The 19,381-nt window shown below is 32.6% G+C and overlaps 1 protein-coding gene across 1 annotated transcript in view; it reads left to right on the forward strand.

Moving 5' to 3' along the window:
• Positions 1 to 9,432, forward strand: part of LOC107430377 (ATP-dependent Clp protease proteolytic subunit-related protein 4, chloroplastic) — a 40,076-nt gene extending 30,644 nt beyond the window's left edge. The window contains exon 7 of the mRNA XM_060818426.1: positions 9,345 to 9,432. Within this exon, the coding sequence (XP_060674409.1) occupies positions 9,345 to 9,425 (81 nt within the window). The 3' untranslated portion in view covers positions 9,426 to 9,432. The remainder of the gene's footprint in view (positions 1 to 9,344) is intronic.
• The last annotated feature ends 9,949 nt before the right edge of the window (positions 9,433 to 19,381 follow it).

The raw sequence follows: 19,381 nt of genomic DNA on the forward strand, positions 1-19,381 counted from the left end.
TTTGTAAACCGATATTTGAAATGTATGGCACTGTGTGGAAGGTGTGGGCAGCCGTGAATGTTTAAAGGTATATTTGGTTGTTTATTTAGTAAATTATTCCTATTGAATATATATGTGTGTTTTATATCAATTATTATCGAAGTATTGCCATTTGTGGAATTTATTCATAGTAAAATGGAAAGGATAAGGTGGTATAATATAGGAGTGCGTTTTTGCGCAAATAAATTTTTGGACATGCTCTACCTTTAGGGAAGATGCTGTTGGATTTTCCATAGGATGGTCCGATAGGGTTTCCTCTGGGATCAAGGCTTAGCTAGGATTTTGGGAAGGGAACGTGGATGGGTCCTAATACTTTGCACCCTCATTTCCATTAAATATTTTATAGAAAAGTCAACGGTGCAAGAAAGTTGTGAATTTCTCATTAATTTTTATTTGAAATTTTTGAAATTTGCAACCCTAAACTATTTCAAAATTGCACTTTGCATCCTCATTTTCGTTAAATATTTGACAGAAAAGCAAACGGTGCAAGAAAGTTCTGAATTAAGGGTACAAATTACCAGAAAAAATTCATTAAGGTGCAACCCCGATAAAGTTTTGGGTGCAACAATGCCAATTTCTTTAAAAATTATGGCTTGTAGTATGAGAAGTAAAATTTGTGATGAAATTAGTAATGCAAATTTTTTTATTATTGTTGATGGAATAGTTGATGAATCCAACAAAGAACAAATGGTTATTATTTTGAGATATGTAGATAGCAATGAGTTTTTTAGAGAAAGATTTTTCAAAATTGTTTATGTTGATAATGCTTCAACTTTGAGAAAAGAGATATGCAATTTTATACTTTATATTAGTTGAAAATTTATGATATTAAGGATATTATGGTGCTAGCAACATGTGAGGTGAAGGGAATGGACTTCAAGCTTTATTTCTTAAAGTCATCTATACACTCATTATATTAATTGTTTTGCTTAGCAACTACAACTTGTTTTAGTTGCAGCATCTAAAAAGGTACATGATGCATGGCGTTTTTTTTTTTTTTTTTTTTTGTGTGGGATAGAGCTCTATTGTCAATTTTCTTGGTGCTTCAACTAAATGTTATTCTCATTTAAAATCATTTTAAGAATATGAAATTGTTAATTTGATAGCATTAGGAGAGCATGGGACAAGTGCAAAAGCTAATCAAGTTTTACTTTGCATCAGGCTAGAATTATCCATTTTTATTTCATTAATAGATTGATTGACATGTGTGGTTCAATTTCAACGCTTCTTGAAAATCTTATTGACAATGGATTGAATAACGATATATGTGGGGAGCCTAAAAGTGCTTAGAAAGATTCGAAAACATTTCAATTTGCATTTAATTTGTTACTGTTGTATAGAGTTTTAGGAATATCTAATATGTTATGACAAGCATTGCAAATGAAATCCCAAGACATTTTAAATGCAATGAATTTAGTATCAACAGTGCTTCTTTGAAAAGATGCGAGAAGATGAATGGGATGGTTTTCTTTAGAATGTAGTATCTTTTTTATGAAAAGTATGATATTGTATTGTCTGATTTAAAAGGATGTTCTTGTTGATAAAAGAAAAAATATTACAGTGGATAATCACTATCATCGTAATATATTTAGTGCCGTCATAGATTTTTAGTTCATGGATTCGAATAGTAGATTTATAGAGAAAACAATAGAACTATTTACTTTGAGTGAGGCTTTAAATCTGATTGACAAGGTCCAATCATTCTTTATAAATGCTATATGTACACTAGCTGAAAAGTTCCATTCTCAAGATTACAGTAAAGATGACAAAAAGGATTTGGAGATGAAAGTTTAAGGCAAAGTTTAACTAAAGAGAAGAGAGGTTTAAGGCTATTGGAAACTGATTTTAAAAAGATTTTGATAAGCTCGGCCTTGATGCTTTTTGAATAAGCTGCTAAAGTCTTCACCAAGCCTGGTATGGTTACTTCTTTTATTTTCAAATGAACAATAAGGTATTTTGTCAAAACCAAACTTCAATTCATTCATTATAATATTACACATATATATAGTTTACAAAAGTAGTGTGAAAGCACACCATAGCCAAACCTAAGCACCAATAGTTTTTAGGTGCTTTAAAGTGAAGCAAGTACAAGTGTGAATGCAAGTTCATCACTTAATTTCTTAAATTTTGACCAGTGTTGCTGCCTTATTGAGTCCTTCAAATTGAAGTAGTCCTCATGCATGATGCCACATATCTTGACATGCATTGGAGGATAAATTGGCCGAATAACAAGCCTCCATGTCACCAAGCAACTGTCCATGTCGTCATCCATGTCACAAAGGTGCTTTCATGTCATCGAAGTACTTGATTTTTCTCAAGCCCTCATTTAGCTATTATACTTTAATTACATCATTTTGGTATCTTTAAGCACTAATTTAACTACCCTAAATTGTACACAAAAATTGGCTAGAACTAAACATAAGTAAAAAAACAAAGACAAGCTTGAATTGCAAACCTCTAGGCCTAAGTAACTGGGTCTCGGGTTTGCTCACCATCATGGCTAATAATGCCATGATTCTCTATCATTCCTTTTTATCAATATTAGCATGATGTATAGCAAACTCCTAAGCTTTTGTAGTTTCTCCTTTGGCAATGGCTTCGTAAGGATATCTGCAAATTGATCTGCTATGGGGCAATGGACCAAGTTTGTCTCCTTGTTTCTTTCAGCCTCTCAGATGCTACGATATTTTACAAGATTGTGCTTTGTTCTCCTATGTTGCACTAGATTTTTGTCAATGGCTGTAGTGTAAGTATTGTCACAATGGATGATGGTTGATTATTTTGCTTGCAACCTAAATCATCAAGCAATTTCCCTAGCCAAATTGCTTAGTTTGACGCTACTGCTATTAAAATATACTCGACTTTGATAGTGGAATGTGTTGTGGTTCCTTGCTTGTGTGAGCTCGAAGAAAATGGACCTAAATCAAACATGAATAAGTAACCAGAGGTACTTTTAATGTCTTCCTTGATTACGCAATCACTATCACAATAGTTAACTAGCTCACAAATTTTACCATGCTTGTACATACCTTAGGATTCTTTTTGTAGCTTGATAATGGTTCTAAGATGGAGCACTCATAACCTTGACAACACACTTGTAGCATACATGATATTAGGTCTTGATGCACATAAGTAAAGCAAGCTAAAATTTATCTTTTCACATCCATCATCATGTTCAAACTTGGTATTTTGAATCATAGGAGTTTCAACAAGTTTGGCATTTTCTAGTTGAAATTTATCAAGCAAATCTAAAGTATATTTTTCTTGGGATAGAAATATATCTTTACTTGTTTGCTTAATCTCTAAGCCTCAAAAGTAGTTCATCAAACCAAGATCGGATATTTCAAAGGTTTGCTTCATCTTGTTCTTGAATTGTTGGATAGGTTCGGAATTACAATCTATTATGAGTAAATCATCAACGTAAAGAGAGATTTTCATTTTGTCTTTATATGAGTTGGCTTTAATGCACAAATACATTCAAATAAACATATATACAAGGTAGGGAGTACATTTTCCCATCTCACCTTGTGTTACACCTGTCCCCAATCACATCGAAAATTTTCACGTTGATCAGGTTTGACCATCGTTGACCAAGCGGGGTTAAATTTTGACTTTGCACTTCGGATGAAATTTTGTGTTGACCAAGATACCATTGTAGAGTACACATCGACACAAGTTCATAGACTAGTAGCACGTCGAAAATGGAGCTACAATATAAAAGTTATGAGCGAAACAAAATACGATCTAGATCGGTCAACGAGCTTGGTGTTGACTTTTTAGTTACATACATATTGGCGCTGACCCATGTGTTATATGAAAGTGGTCGGCACGCCTAATTTGGATATACAATCTAAAACTTATGGGTCTGTAAAGTTGTATTTATTTTTTCCAATACCGATGTTATCGGGTAATAAAAAATAAAATATTTATTTTTTCTTATTCTTCTTCTTCTTCCTCCTTTCTCCTTTTCTCTCTCTCTCATGTCGAGCTCCCTGTGTGCACCTCTTTCCGACCACCACATGGCCACACACATTGGACAGCATGGTGGCCCATGGCTGGGCAAGCTTGGGTGCCAAATTGCCGGTAGATTCACTGGGATCGGCGCCTAAAGCCGGTGGCCGGTGTTATTTCAGTTGGTTAGCTTTCTGGTGGTGACCGACTGCATGGTTACTCCTCCCTCTAGTTTTCAACCCCTGGTTCTGAAAATGACTTCCATTTGTCCAATTTCTAAATGGATTGTGAGATACACAGAGAAGGAATCCAGCTGAAACTTTCTAGTCAAATTCCAACCACCACCAGCGAGATTGTGGCCAACGAGGGTTAGAAACGTGTTTTTTTGTCTCATTAGCTTTCTATGGGTACCTTATTTGCAAATTATGGTGGAATATTTTGAAAGATGTTAATTTCAAATAAAATATTATTTTTTTAATATGATAATCTGAAAAATGTATCTATTTAATATTTAAATAATTGTTATTTATATTAAGGATGCCAAATTGTGTTGAATTGAACAAATATGGTCTTGAATTAGTGTTTTCGAAAAGTTGGGAAGCTACATATTTTAAATTGTTGTTAAATTTACTGTGAGGTTGTGGCATCTAATAGAATGTATCTTTATAGACTTAATTATATGTGTATATGTGTTTTATGTATATATATATATATATATGTATGGATAAGTTGTCAACACATGTATTATATATATATATATGTGGACATTATACTTGTTAATTCGTTGTTAAATGTTGCAGGTATGTGTATGAGTATGTGTGTATATTTGTGTATATATATATATATATATATATATGTATATGAGATTGGATATGTATTTGCTAAGAGATTCCACATATGCATATGTGCGTAATGTACAATTTGTGATATTAATACTTTGAAAAAATATCAGGTGTATTTTAGAAATTAAGAAAAGTCGTTAACTAATTTTATGGGGCTATTGTATGTGATTTAAATATATTTGTTACATAAATTTTATTTTTATGGGTTGATGAATATATTTGTGATTCTTAATTGTTGAATATATGGTTAAATTTTACTATTATATTTATTATGCATAATAAATTATATTTATATTAAATTAGATCCTATGTGAAAGACCCACTTTAAATTTATTTTTATTTTGTGTTAATTGAAAGTTTAGAAAGTATATTTTATTTGTTGGATATTTAATTAAATAAATTTCTATTTGAATTCACGATGACACATATTAAATATTTAAATTGATGAATTTGTGATGATGTATTGAAAGAGGACACTAGTTTTATGGATTTGATTAAAGTGCACAAATTTAAATGTATTTTATTAAAAATTCAAATTTTATAATATTATATTATATGATTATTAAATTTTATGGATTTTCGATGTGCCATACATGTATCGGTGTTCTGTAGTTGTGGATGTGATGAGTGCGCAGATTGTATACTCTCTCGTGGTTGCCATCCGACCGAGGGCAGACAAGATTGATATTGGTCATAATTGCCCCCCTCCATGGCCGGGATTGAGGGTTATAACATCGGCGCTAATGGGATGCCATGGTGATCGGATGCAGGTTTTCTTCTTAACTTTCTCGTCAAAGCCATACTTGGGAAGCTGTGTACCACCTGACACCACTAATATTGGTGTACCACATCATGTCGGTGTTCTGTATTGTATCTGTTATTAGTGCGCAAGTTATATGCTCTCCCGTGAGATGTTATGGAGTCGAGGGCAGACAAGTTTGACATATGGGCCATAACTGCCCATCTCCATGGCCGGGATTGAAGGTTATAGCATTGGCACCGTTGGGACACCACGGCAACCAGATGCAGGTTCTCTCTTTAACCTTCCCATCAGGAGGTGCTGGGGTCACTAGTATATAATATGTGCATCAAGTATCTTTATATATATATATATATATATATATATGTGTATGTTATATTATATTATGTTTTTATGTATTACTGTTGAATACACCATATGAGGATGACGATCCGACGTGGTTTATGAAGAGCTAGCCTCGTAACTATGTTGCCTACGAGTCCAAGGGATTGAACGATCAATCTAGACAACCACCTTAGACTGTATTGGTAGCAGAGTGTCAACGACAGATGGAACCATGGATCGCATAGCAGGTTGGAGGGTATCGTATGTACCTCCGATACGAGTGTACATATTTCATAATATGTTATGAATTTTAAAATGTTATTTTACCTTATATTATCATATCTATTCATAATTTAATTTTCTAACATTATACTTAATTGCCTTTATTGCCATTAATACTATTAATATTATTCTTATTATAAATACTGTTATTATTATTTATCATTGATATGGTTAGTCATTAGTATAGTTGCTATTATTAATTGCTGTAATTACTATTATTGTTATTAATGTTGTTATTGTGAGTATTGATGTTTTTATTATCTATTATTATTATCATTATCATATGGTACCTTCAAACAAGTATCACAGCCTACGGGCAAACATAATAGGCCTTGGGCAAGTGGTAGCCTTTAGACAGGTGAGATAGCTCTTGAACAAGTGTGGTTAGGTGATAGCCCTTGGACAGGTGATCGTCTTCAGATAAGCATGATAGCCTTTAGGCATGAATGCTAATATGATAGCCCACAGACAAGTTATATTAATACTATTACTATCATTAAAATGATTGCTATTATTATTATTGTTAATATGGTGGTTGTTTTATTATTCTTCATTCTATATTACACATTGGTATATGTTGTAAAATGATATTTGAAATGTATGGCACTAAGTGGGTGGTGTGGGCGGACGTGAATGTTCAAATGTATATTTTTTGTTCTTTACATATTAGTACATTTCTATTGTATATATTGTTAGATAGTTTGATAATCGAAGTTCTGTAAATTGTGGAAATTATTGTAATAAGGTGGAAGCAATAAGGTGGTACCATATTGGAGTGCATTTTTGTGTAGGTAAATTTTGAGGCATGTTCTATCCTTGAGGGAGATACTGCCTAATTTTCCATAGGATAGTTTGGTAGGGTCTCCCTGGGATCAGGACTTATCTAGGATTCCAGGAAAGGATTCTAAATGGGTCATGAAACCTCGTCCATATCTTAGATTTGTTTGCCCCATAGGATCAAATCCTTGTGGGGTTACCATTCTTACAGGAATACTAGAGTTATTTTTTCAATTGAGAATGGGTTGCAAAAGTTACTTGCGATGTAATTTAATTGTATTTTTTTTAAAAGTCTTCAAATTTTTTAAGGTAAATGAGTAGAGAATTTTTTAAGTAGATTTTTCCACTTTTGACTTAAGAGTCAATAAAAATCATGAATTTAAAAAGTTAATAAAACTCATTGACATTTTGGATACCACATGACTTTTGTAGATTTGTAACAAGTCTTAGTGGCTATTTGGTAGAGCTTTTTTTTTTTTGGTCAAAAGCTCTATTTGAAGGCCAAAAACTGTTTTGTTGAAAAATAAGGGTATTTGGCAAAAGTCAACAAGCACTTGTTGAAAAAAAAAATGTTTTTTTAAGCTATTTTAGAGAAGCCCAAATTTTATATTTTTCTAGAAAAACTGTTTTTTTTTTTTAAAGCTTATATAGAAACTCAATAAGCATTTAATACAGCTTTTTTAGCTTAAATAAAAACTCATTGAACATTCAATATAGTTTTTTTATTTACAGCCAAACACTTATTAACTTTTTAATAAAAACTCTTTTTCAAAAATATATATTATATAGAACTTTACAGACAAAAGTTCTATTTTTATCAACTACACGAAACGGACCCTAATTAATTGAATATCTTTTAACTTTTATAGACTTTGAAAAGGCCATTTAAAATCTATATTAAATACTCTCAAATATTTATGGAATGTTTAAATGTTTGAATTAAATACCACATAACTTTTGAATACTATAAAAGTCTACAAAAGTCAATGAAAAGCTCAATTAAATACACCCTCTTAAAAAGTTTAAGTACCTTAACACTCGTAAGCAGTAATTGAAAAAAATATCAACTTTATCATGACCATCCGTGATTATGTTCATACTCCAAAAACAGAGTTATGGATTTTTTTCCCAAAGGAAAGTTAATATTTCAAATTATTTGAATTAGTACATCTTTAATTTATTATTTATTTTTTTTTTCTCCCTCTTCTTGTTACCTTCACAAATAAACTATTGGGAATACAAAGACAATCAGTAACTTATAAAAAATGTGATAGAAATATAGAAAATACAAAAATAACTTATGAAACAAGTAAATAAAATACTGAGTTTGATGATTAGAAAAGTCTTGCTAATTGCAATGGACTAAAGATAGTATTTCCAAACACATAACTGATTTCTATATTAATAGAGATCAAAATACTTTGAAGAAGTGAAAATTTTTGCTCAAGTCAACATTTGAACTAAAATCTGAGGACTTGGAAGTAAAAAATAAATAAAAATGAAAAATCAGCATTTTAGGAAAAAAAGAATCAACCATTAAACATTCCAACGTGTTTTAAGGGAAAAAAACATCACATATAAGCTTTCCAACTTACCATGGCCAAAACAAAAAATATATTGAAGTATAGTGCAACTTCAACCCAGTAAAGGTTTATAAATGAGTGGGACCCGTAGAATTTTCTAAACTTTTATAGATGGTGCCAAACTTGTCTTTAGAATCCAAGTAAGCTTTGTAGGCTTCCATATATAAACCACAAAAAATGTTCATTTCATACAATATGGGATTTCTTCAGACCACTACGAGTAAACTATATCAAAATTTAGGATCCTAATTCACAGTTTTATTGTAAATTGGTTATTCTTAACAAATATAGATGAAATAAATTTCCTCGACTTGGATGGTTAAAATTGAATCCCAAAAATATATTGGAATTTAACTATTAAATAATCTAAATGAAAAGTAGGAAGCAGAATAAAGAAAAATACTTAGCTTTATTCCACAGAGATATACAATTAAATAGATATGATTTAAAAAAAAAAAAAATGGGTTCTCCAGACTTGCTTCGGCAATTGTGGTTAAACAGCAGCTAGTTGAGTTAAGGCTTGACTGCTTTAGTAAGTTGTCATTTGAATGTCAGTTAAAATGAGGTGATATATCTGTCTTGCACTTTTTCTGTGAATTTTTGTTCCAGGTTAACCTCTTTGCCAAGCATGTTGGAAAATCACCTGAGGAAGTTCAAGCTGACATCAGGCGTCCAAAATATTTTAGTCCCAGTGAAGCAGTTGACTATGGTATCACCAATTGAAAGAGTTCATAATTTTGTCCAATGCATTGCAATGCTAATACATTGTTGATTATTTTTTGTCAGGTACTGTACAATGAAAGGAGTACTGAAGACAGGGGAGTTGTCTCTGACTTGGAAAAAAACACAACTTATTTGACTGTTTGATGCCTTTTAAGTGATTAATCTAGGATCTTTCAGTTAACTTCCAACCAAAAGTTATTGTCAAATTAAGCATACAATAACTGGTAGCCGTTCGAATTACACATGTCATTTTATGGACAGCTAGATGTAACAATCATTGTTTCTTTTTCAGCGGCAATTTGTCAAAATGATGAACTCCTTTACGGCGCTTGTGAACTTGCATGTTGTTTGTACTGTTCAAAATTTTTTATGGAGCCCGGATGTATGAGGTTAGTTGAATAGCCATACGGCACCCCATGTTAATTTTCGGTCTAATGGTTTAGTATATGCTTGTTCTTTTTGTGCCCTACAATCTATTTACAATTATTGCTCTCCCTCTCCCTAGAAGATTCTATCATGAAACACATGGAAGTGGAACCAGCTACAATTTCTGATTAGACTGTATAGTTTCTACTCCATATATTTCCCTTTTCTGTTATTTATGATGAAGGTGGGACCGAGAGTGACTGAAAAAACATTGTTGGATGGTATTGTGCTTTGTTGCTCGTTGGTTCTGGTTTAGTTCTGGCATAGCCTTTTACCCTATCATTCTCATCATAGGTTACAAGTGTAGGAAGCGGATTGAAGGAATTAAAAGATTTGATATTTAGGGACCATACACATACTTTAGTCCCATGTCTTAACATTGTATCTTCCATTTTTTGCTATAAGTGGTTATATGACCCATTTATTGAGGGTGACGTCATTGTCCAGCCAATTGTGGTGAAAGTCACTTTCGATGAGTTGGGACCTTGACCTGGAACTGCCATTTAATTAGTGTGAATAAATCTTGCTTACATATGCATTAAGAAAGTTCATTTTGTTTCTAATTTTGTTACAAGTATCAACTGTCAAATATGTTGTCAGCCTGGTGCAGAAAACTGAACTGCACCGAAATGAGGATCTAGAAGCACAAGCCAAAAGCTTTCTTTTGCTGAGATCAAACAACACTAAATTGCCTGACGAGCACTAAAAAGGGAATTGGAGGTCCAATATCTAATCAAAGACCTGCAATTGGCATGAAGTAGTCTATAAAGGTTGTAATTTAGCTATAGAATTTATATTTCAATTCAGTTCTCCGATATTTTTGGCCTATGTGATGTCACATTAAGTCCTTGCCCCTTCTGCGTGAAAGCTTATCTAGTACTCCCGACTCTATCAGATTGGAAATTATGCAATGAACAAGCTGCTCGAGTTCCGGAGCTAAAAATTGCACCAGGTATAGCAACAGTAGAATATTCACGATCCAGCGAAGAAGGGGATCCCATAAGCATCAATCCGAACTTGTACAAGCTCAAAATTTTGTTGGTTGTGTATCGTTCGGGTTATATCCTTGTTCCTGTTAAACTAGATTTTCATTCAATTTGCACAAGTGAAAAACGGTGAAGTATTGTATGTTCTCTAATCATAGACTGTACTTGTCCTTTGAGTTGGCTTTACAAAAGCTTATTAAACTTCTGAATAATATGGATAGAATGCGTGGAACTGGACATGGTGGTATGTAAAATTCCTTCGGCAATTCTAAGGGTAGAAAGATTATCACAACAAACCCCAAAATAACTAACATATCTTTATATATATATATATATATATACACACACACGGAAATATCTACTGGGCGACGTTGGAAATGGTATGTTATCAGGCAGCCCTTTGATTTAAGGTATTCTGAAAATGAATCAAAGGGCTGTCAGGCAACATACCATGCTCAAAGGCATCCAATAAGATATCTGTATATATATATATATATATATAATTTTTCTAAAAAAAGCATCACTTTGTGTGTGGTACGCACTTAACATCTTGTAACGTGTTGGATATATAAATTAATTGAAATTTAATTTACACGTCCTGCAACATATTGTAGGATGTTATACACTCATAAATGCTCTCTATATATGGTGCTCTCTATAGTAGGATTATATATAAATATATGAATACATTAGGTTTTGGTAAAGTCATTAAACTCAAAATTTGATGTGGATCAACATTTCGAAACTTAAGGATCTGACTTGAGTTTGGTCTTATATGTATATATATATATATATATCGTTTTTCTTACATATTATTTATCCGGGACAAAGTGTATTGTTTTAAGGATATTCGTTTAATTTAGGTACATGTGCTAGACAAAAAAATTGTCCATGATTCTTACATGAGAGGATTACTATATATATGTATAGTTTTGCTATAAAATGCATGACATTCGTTTAATGCCAAGGGTTTTCCTAGTCAGTTACATTATACCTGACAATTCGTGTTTGTGGGTCGTGTTCGTGTCAACCCATTTAATAATCGTGTCAAAAATACCTAACCCGAACACAACCCATTTATTAATTGTGTCAGGTACCTAAAACACTAACCCGACCTGTTTATAAACAGGTCAACACGACCCGACCCGTTTAACATGATTATTTTAATGGATCGTGTTGACCTATTAACCCGTTAACCTGAAATTGACCTATTAACCCGAAAACTAACCTATTAATCCGTTAATCCGAAAATTAACCTATTAACCCAAAAATTTGTTTTTTATTTTTTTTATTTTTATGTCTTTGTTTTATTAAAGATGTATTTTTTGTTTTTAAAAAATTAGTAATAGAAAATTATTTTTATAAAATTTTTAATTTATAATATTTTTTAGTTATTAAATATTATATTAGTGATAAAATATTAATTTAAAATTAAATTTAAATGGGTTGTAATAGGTGTATAATCGAGTCGGGTTGAAACTGACACGTTTAATAAATGGGTTGTAATGGGTCAATTTCAAGTTAAACAGGTCAACCCGAAAATGACACGATTAATATTCGTGTTAAACGGGTTGACCCAATTATGATCCGAACCCATTTATAATAAACCCAAACTCATTTATTCCGTGTCGTTTTCGAATCGTGTCGCCGTGTCATGACCCAAATTGCCAGGTTTAAATTACATGTAACCACCAGTTACAATGGGTTATATGGTCCAGCCACTTGTAATCCAAGTGGATTACATATAATCAATTAGGCACACCTTCAATATCAAGGCTGTGCATATATTTTATAACAAAATTATATATATATATATATATATTAAAAAATTCTACTAGGTGAAATTGGGCAGCTTATGTTACCTGAGTATTGCTTGATTACATGTAGTTCAAGATGAAATATGCTATTGGATAGTTGTTAGTCGGACTTAAGTTGGACATTAGTTGGACAACGTTAGAAGTCTAACATCAACTAATATAAAAGAAAACAACTATATATATATGAATACTATTATGGGAGGTGTCTCCCACCAAGAGTTGGGTGACCAGAATTTCTCAGAACTTGATCTATGTAGTTACATGTAATGATGAGAATCTGTTTGTACCCATACAACCGACTACCTGCTGGGTTGCTGATCCTTTACAAATGAAGACTGAACCAATCACTAGGGTACAAGCTACCAAATTCAAGGACAATCTGGTTAGCTTCATCTAAGGAGTGATTCAATCTCAAGAGGGCATGACAAATACTTGTGAGAAAGAATTCTCTTTGTTCTCTTTGAACACCTAAAACACTTAATAGAAATAAAATGTTTTAGTTTGACTTATCAATAGGACATCCACCACCTATTGTGGTGTTTTCATCATATATCAAGGTTTCTAATCCCAAATTGATTAGGGTTAAGGTTTCCATTAGAATCTGAATAGGATTAAGATCCAGGCTAATATAATACGGGTTTAGCAGCAAGTCGACCATAGTGCGTATCATTTGGTATCAGAGCCAAATTTTGTTCAGGTTTGATCTATTTTATTTGCTTTATTTTATTTTGTGTTATTTTGAAATTTTAACATTAGGTTAAGGTTGTTTCTTATCTCAATCACATTATGCATTACAATAATAATAATAATAATAATAATAATAATAATAATAATTTTCTACATAGCCGAATTTGTTTTTTGTTCAGCTAAATTTTTGCTTCCTAGTTTGTTGGTTATTTTGCATATTACTTCTTAGTGGTTTGGTTTGTTGTTGATTTTTCTTTTCTATTTTATTCTGAATTAGTTTCATTCATATATTCAAAAGAAAAAAGGAAAAAAAAAAGAGAGAGTTTTGAAAGCATATTGCATTAAAATCTAAAAATTGTGCAATTTTTTTTTGTTTGAAGTGTGGATTGGGTTTGGTGAAATTTTTGAATTGGAATTGCAATTTTGGTGTTGTTTCTTGCTATTGGATTTGGTGTTTATAATCTATGAGTATTTAAAGAAAAAAAAGAAAAAAAAAAGAAAAAGCCAAAGATATTAAAAAAAAAAAAGTACTGCACAAAGGCCAATTTTGGTAGATCATTATTGGGGATTGTTTGTTTTCGAGAAACACAATTGTAACTGCTAGGTTATTGATTATTTATTCAATATTTGGTTGCTGGATTTTTTGACTTTTGAGTGTTAAAATTTTTTGGATTAAAATTGGTAAAGGATTTGAAACAAAAACTTAAATTACAAGAACTACAACCAACAACTTTTCCATGTTTTGTTCGAATTGTTTCTTGTTCATTGTTTGAATCTATTTTCTAAATTTTATCCTTGAATTATTGATTTCATAATATTATGGTCTGCTCCTTATTGATTCCAAAAATTGCTTGTTGATTTACCTTGTTTTTGGTTAGTTAGACCGAGACTAGGTTTTATCGATTCACTTGGTAATTGCTTGTTTTAGTTGCTGTTTTATTGATAAGTTTAATTAGGACATACTTGTGATTTAGCTGTTGTTTTGAGTGTGTTTTAATAGAACTTCGAGATTTTCTTGTGAGTGGAAAAATGCAAGAGAGTGTGAGCTTAAAAGAGGGTCAAAAGCCGAAACTAGAGTGCAAATACAAGTGTTGAGACCTTATTTGAGTGAAACACGTGAGGGAGTGATTTTGGTGAGAATTTTTGTGTTATTTATACTAACATGGCAGATTCAAGAATGAGAAGAGGAGATGGTTCATTAAGAATTAATGAAGAGGAATCCGTAGGGTTCAAGGGTGAATCTCGAGCAACGGAAAGTGGAGGTGAACCTATTGACATGATGGTGATCTTGGAACAACTCCAAAGGATGAATGCTTGCTTTTACTACCTAGATCAAAGAATGGAAAGATTTGAGAATTCACAAGATGGGCCGAATCCTAGCGTGGATTTCAATGGAGGCGGAGGACGAGGTCGAGGAGGCCGTGGGCGTCTTAGGGTAGGATTTAAAGAAGGTAATTTTGGAGACAATCTAGAGGAGGAGTTTGATGATATCTATTCCAAGGAAAGCAAAACCGTGGGAGGCAAGTTAGTGATAAGGATAATGACCTTGGGAATGTTAAACTAAATATCCCACCATTTGAGGGAAAAAGTGATTCGAAGGCATACTTAGAGTGGGAGGAGCATATAGAGATGATATTTAATTGCCATAATTATTGCTAGGCAAAGAAGGTGAATTAGCTGCTTTGGAATTTGGATATTATGCACTCCAATGGTGGACCAATGAGCAAAATACCTCGAGAAGAGTTGGAGATGAACCTATTACTACTTGGCCACAAATGAAATGATCCATCAGAAAGAGATTTGTACAAAGTCATTACCATAGGCTGCTACATTAAAAGCTTCAATCATTAACACAAAGAAGTAGGACCGTGGAGGATTACATAAAGAGATGGAGATGCTCATGATGAGATTGAGCATGAATGAGGATCGTGAGGCAACCATGGCACGGTTTTTAGGTGGTTTGAAGTGTGAGATAGCCAATCAAGTGGAGTTATAACAATATGTAGAATTGGAGGAGATGCTTCATGTGGCCATCAAGATTGAAAACCAATTTAAGAGGAGGGGTACAAGCTCATGGTTTGGAGGTGTTTCAAATAGTGGGAGGATTAATTCAAGTGTTTGGAGAAGTAATCCCAACTATGAAGCAAGGACAAAACCGAAACAAGGGAATGAGAGTGCCAATTGGCCAAAGCAGGAGATTAATACTGAACCTGCACAAGCAACAAAGTTTGAAGGTAAATCTGATTCCAAACCTTCTAGAACCTATGACATTGTTTGTTTTAAGTGCTAGGGTTGAGGACATGTTGCCAATCAATGTCCGAATAGAAAAATAATGGTGTTGAAAGGCAATGGAGAGTTGGAGTCCGAAAGTGAAGAATCCAAGGGAGAGGCCGAATTTGTTGATGAAGAGCAAGAAGATGCCGAGACACTTAAAGCCTCAAAAGCTGAATTAAGCTTGGCTGCAAGGGCGGTTCTAACAATATATAGGGATGAAGACCAAGGTCAAAGAGAGAACATCTTCCATACCTGATTGAAATTCAAGGTAAAATTTGTAGTATGATAATTGATAGTGGAAGTTGTGCTAATGTAATTAGTAATGTGGTAGTTAAGAAGTTAGGGTTAACAACCATTAAATATCCCAAACCATATAGATTACAATGGTTAAATGATAGTGGAAAGATGAAAGTAAACAAACAAGCCAAAGTAAAATTCAACATTGATAAATATATGGATGTTGTTTTATGTAATGTTCTCCCATGCATACTGGCCATATTTTATTGGATAGTCCATGACAATTTTATAAGGACACCATACATTATAGTAGAGAGAATGCCACTGTATTTCGATTCAAAGATAAAAATATTAAGCTTGAGCCATTAACTTCAAAAGAGGTATTTAGAGACCAATTACAAATGCAGCAAAGAAGTGAGACTGAATGGCTAAAGGAGAAGGCAAGCATGGCACCCACGGCTTCACCAATCAAGGCTGAACCACACAACCAAGGTAAGCTTTCTAAAACCAAAATTGGGGGAAAAAGGAGTGAGGAACTCGAGAGTGTGGGAAAAAGAGAGGTGGCTGAGAGTGGTAAAGAAAAAGAGAGGAAAGAGAAGAAAAAGAAAAATTTTTATCTTAATTTAGGTGATATTAATAAAGCATTTTTTAGAAAGAAACCTATGCTGGTCATGATTTATAAAGATGCTTATTTAAATCATCTAGCTAACCATGAAGAGCTTGTATTGCCAAGTTCTATTTCTTCTCTTTTGCAGGAATTTGATGATGTCTTTCCGAAGGAAATTCTTAGTGGTTTACCACCTATTCAAGGGATTGAACATCAAATTGATTTTATTCCTGGAGTCACAATTCCTAATAGGCCTGCGTATAGGAGTAATCCCGAGGAGACAAAGGAACTACAAAGGCAGGTAAGTGAGTTGTTAGACAAAGGTTATATTCGTGAGAGCATGAGTACATGTGCTGTCCCTGTTTTATTAGTAGTTAAGAAAGATTGTTCATGGCCTATGTGTGTAGACTGTAGGGCTATTAATAATATAACTATTAAATATAGGCATCCAATTTCTAGGTTAGATGATATGCTTGATGAATTGCATGGTGCATGCATGTTTACTAAAATTGACCTTAGGAGTGGGTATCATCAAATTAGGATGAAAGAGGGTAATGAATGGAAAACCACATTTAAAATTAAATATGGATTGTATGAATGCTCAGTAATGTCTTTTGGTTTAACTAATATACCTAGCACTTTTATGAGTTTAATGAATCATGTCATGCATCTATCCATTGGAAAATTTGTGGTTACTTATTTTGATGATATTCTTGTATATAATACAAATTTAGATGATCATGTAGGACATCTTAGGTTAGTTTTAGAAGTACTTAGGAAGGAAAGTTTATTTACTAATATTAAAAAGTGCGATTTGTGCCTAAATGAGCTTGTATTTCTAGGATTTGTTGTGATAGTGTTTGGCCTAGGAGATTGGGATTGGTTTCACTTAAGAAATGAGAGGTTTTCAGAACAACGAAAGTCAAAGCTTACGCCACGAGAGGATGGACTTTTTCAAGTTTTGGAGAGGATTAATGAAAACGCCTATAAGCTTAACTTACCAAGTGAGTATAATGTGAGTGCCACCTTTAATGTTGCTGATTTATCTCCATTTGCTGCAGGTGATGACTTTGATTTAAGGGCAAATCCTTTTTAAGAGGAGGGGAATGATGAGAATCCTCTCGTAGCCGTACAATCGACTACCCGCTGGGGTGCTGATTCTTTACAAATGAAGACGGGACCAATCACTAGGGCACAAGCTAGGAAATTCAAAGACACTTGGGTTGGCTTCATCCAATGACTGATTCAATCTCAAGAAGGCATGACAATATCCGAAGATCCAAAGCCCTTCTTATGCCTTCAAGTTACAAAGGTGGAAATGGACCCAGCAAGCTGTTTTGGTACATTTTTGGACCCTGGGCAGTAAGGAATGGATTCAACAATTTATGAACTCAATTGATATCACTAAGAGCCCATGGAATCATATCAAGGTAGAAGCAAAAGCATCCAAATTCAATTTGTGCACATAAGCTGTCTTTTTGGCCCAAAATGCTCATTTTGGTGCTGGCTTGGACTTCTTTTGTTGATCAAGCAAGTTTGACTTATTCCAATCAAGGAGCAATGTATGGGAATCAATATTAATCCTATTTGGCATCCTACATGGCATATTGGAGCTTATTTGAGCCTAAACTAGCTGGTAATTGGATAAAAACAGCTTAGTTGTCAACTAGTCAACTAGTTTTCTAATTTAAGTTTGACTTTTTGTTCTAGGAAACTATATTTTATTTGATTATTTGCTGGACAAATTACTTAGAAAATTTGATATTTTATTGTAAATTAATTAATTTCTACTTCAAAATAAATGAATTAATTAATCCAAATTAAATTAGGAAAGGAAGTTGAAATTCTGCTACACTAGGAATTGTCTATGCTTGGCCAATTTTGACCTAATCCTTTAGGGTTTTTATTTTGTTTTTGAAACCTATTTAAGAGCTTTATTTTCAATAATATTCAGTTCATTATTCATATGGAAAAATACTTGTGAGAAAGAATTTTTTTTGTTCTCTTTGAACACCTAAAACATTTAATAGAAATCAAGTGTTTTATTTTGACTTATCAATATGACATCCATCACCTATTGTGACATCTTTATCATATGCCAAGATTTCTAATTACAAATTGATTAGGAATTAAAGTTTCCATTAGAATCTCAATATAATTAAAATCCGAACTAATATAATACGAGTTTAGCAGCAAATCGATTTAGGTTCGTATTATGTAATCAAACTGCAATTGCCTGTAATTGTTACACATATGCAATTAGTCTACCAAGGGGTGGGTGATGTCACTTGTATTAGTAAAATTGTATATATTATAGATATATATATATACACAGATATTCTCTAGTTAGGAAATTTTTGACTTTATTAAATTACAAATTTATGTGAAAATTGCTAAGAGTTGCAACATTTTATCTACGATTTTAAATTTGAATTTAAATACTAATTATCATTTATCAATAGTTACATTTTCGCCACATAAACATCCCTCATTTGATTAAATTTCTTGTTAAGCGTTTGAGAATCCTGGACAAAATTGGCCTTGGCATTTCAATACAATCTTACGGTCCCATTGGTAGACTGGATAAGGATTGATATTAGTATAAAATAGTCCAAATCCCATACTTGGGACAACAACTGATAGATTAAATAATCATTGGCCAACAGATTTATTCCCGTCTGGAAAGATAAAATTATCTCATCTCCATCTCTTGGATAAAATTATGTCTTGCTGGATAACAAAAAAAAAAAGAAAAACACTACTTTTCACTGTTTTTTTTTTTTTTTTTTTGTTCTTTTATCATTTTTCTCTATATTTGATTCTTCCTTTTTTTTTTTTTTAATCCTTGTTTCTTATATATATATATTGCAACAGTATCAGTTTTTTCCCTTTTTTTTTTTTTTTGTTTTCTTGATGGATTATTAGATTAATGTGTGCAATTTTGCCAATTCATATTAATAATTTTATAAATGAATTAATAACCTTTTCTAAAAATAATTAGATTAAGGACTTATCAATTCTTTATGTTTAACTTATCTAATTTAAATTATATTGTTTAAGTCAAAA

Source organism: Ziziphus jujuba, chromosome 6, assembly GCF_031755915.1.
Source record: "Ziziphus jujuba cultivar Dongzao chromosome 6, ASM3175591v1".
Lineage (NCBI taxonomy): Eukaryota > Viridiplantae > Streptophyta > Magnoliopsida > Rosales > Rhamnaceae > Ziziphus > Ziziphus jujuba.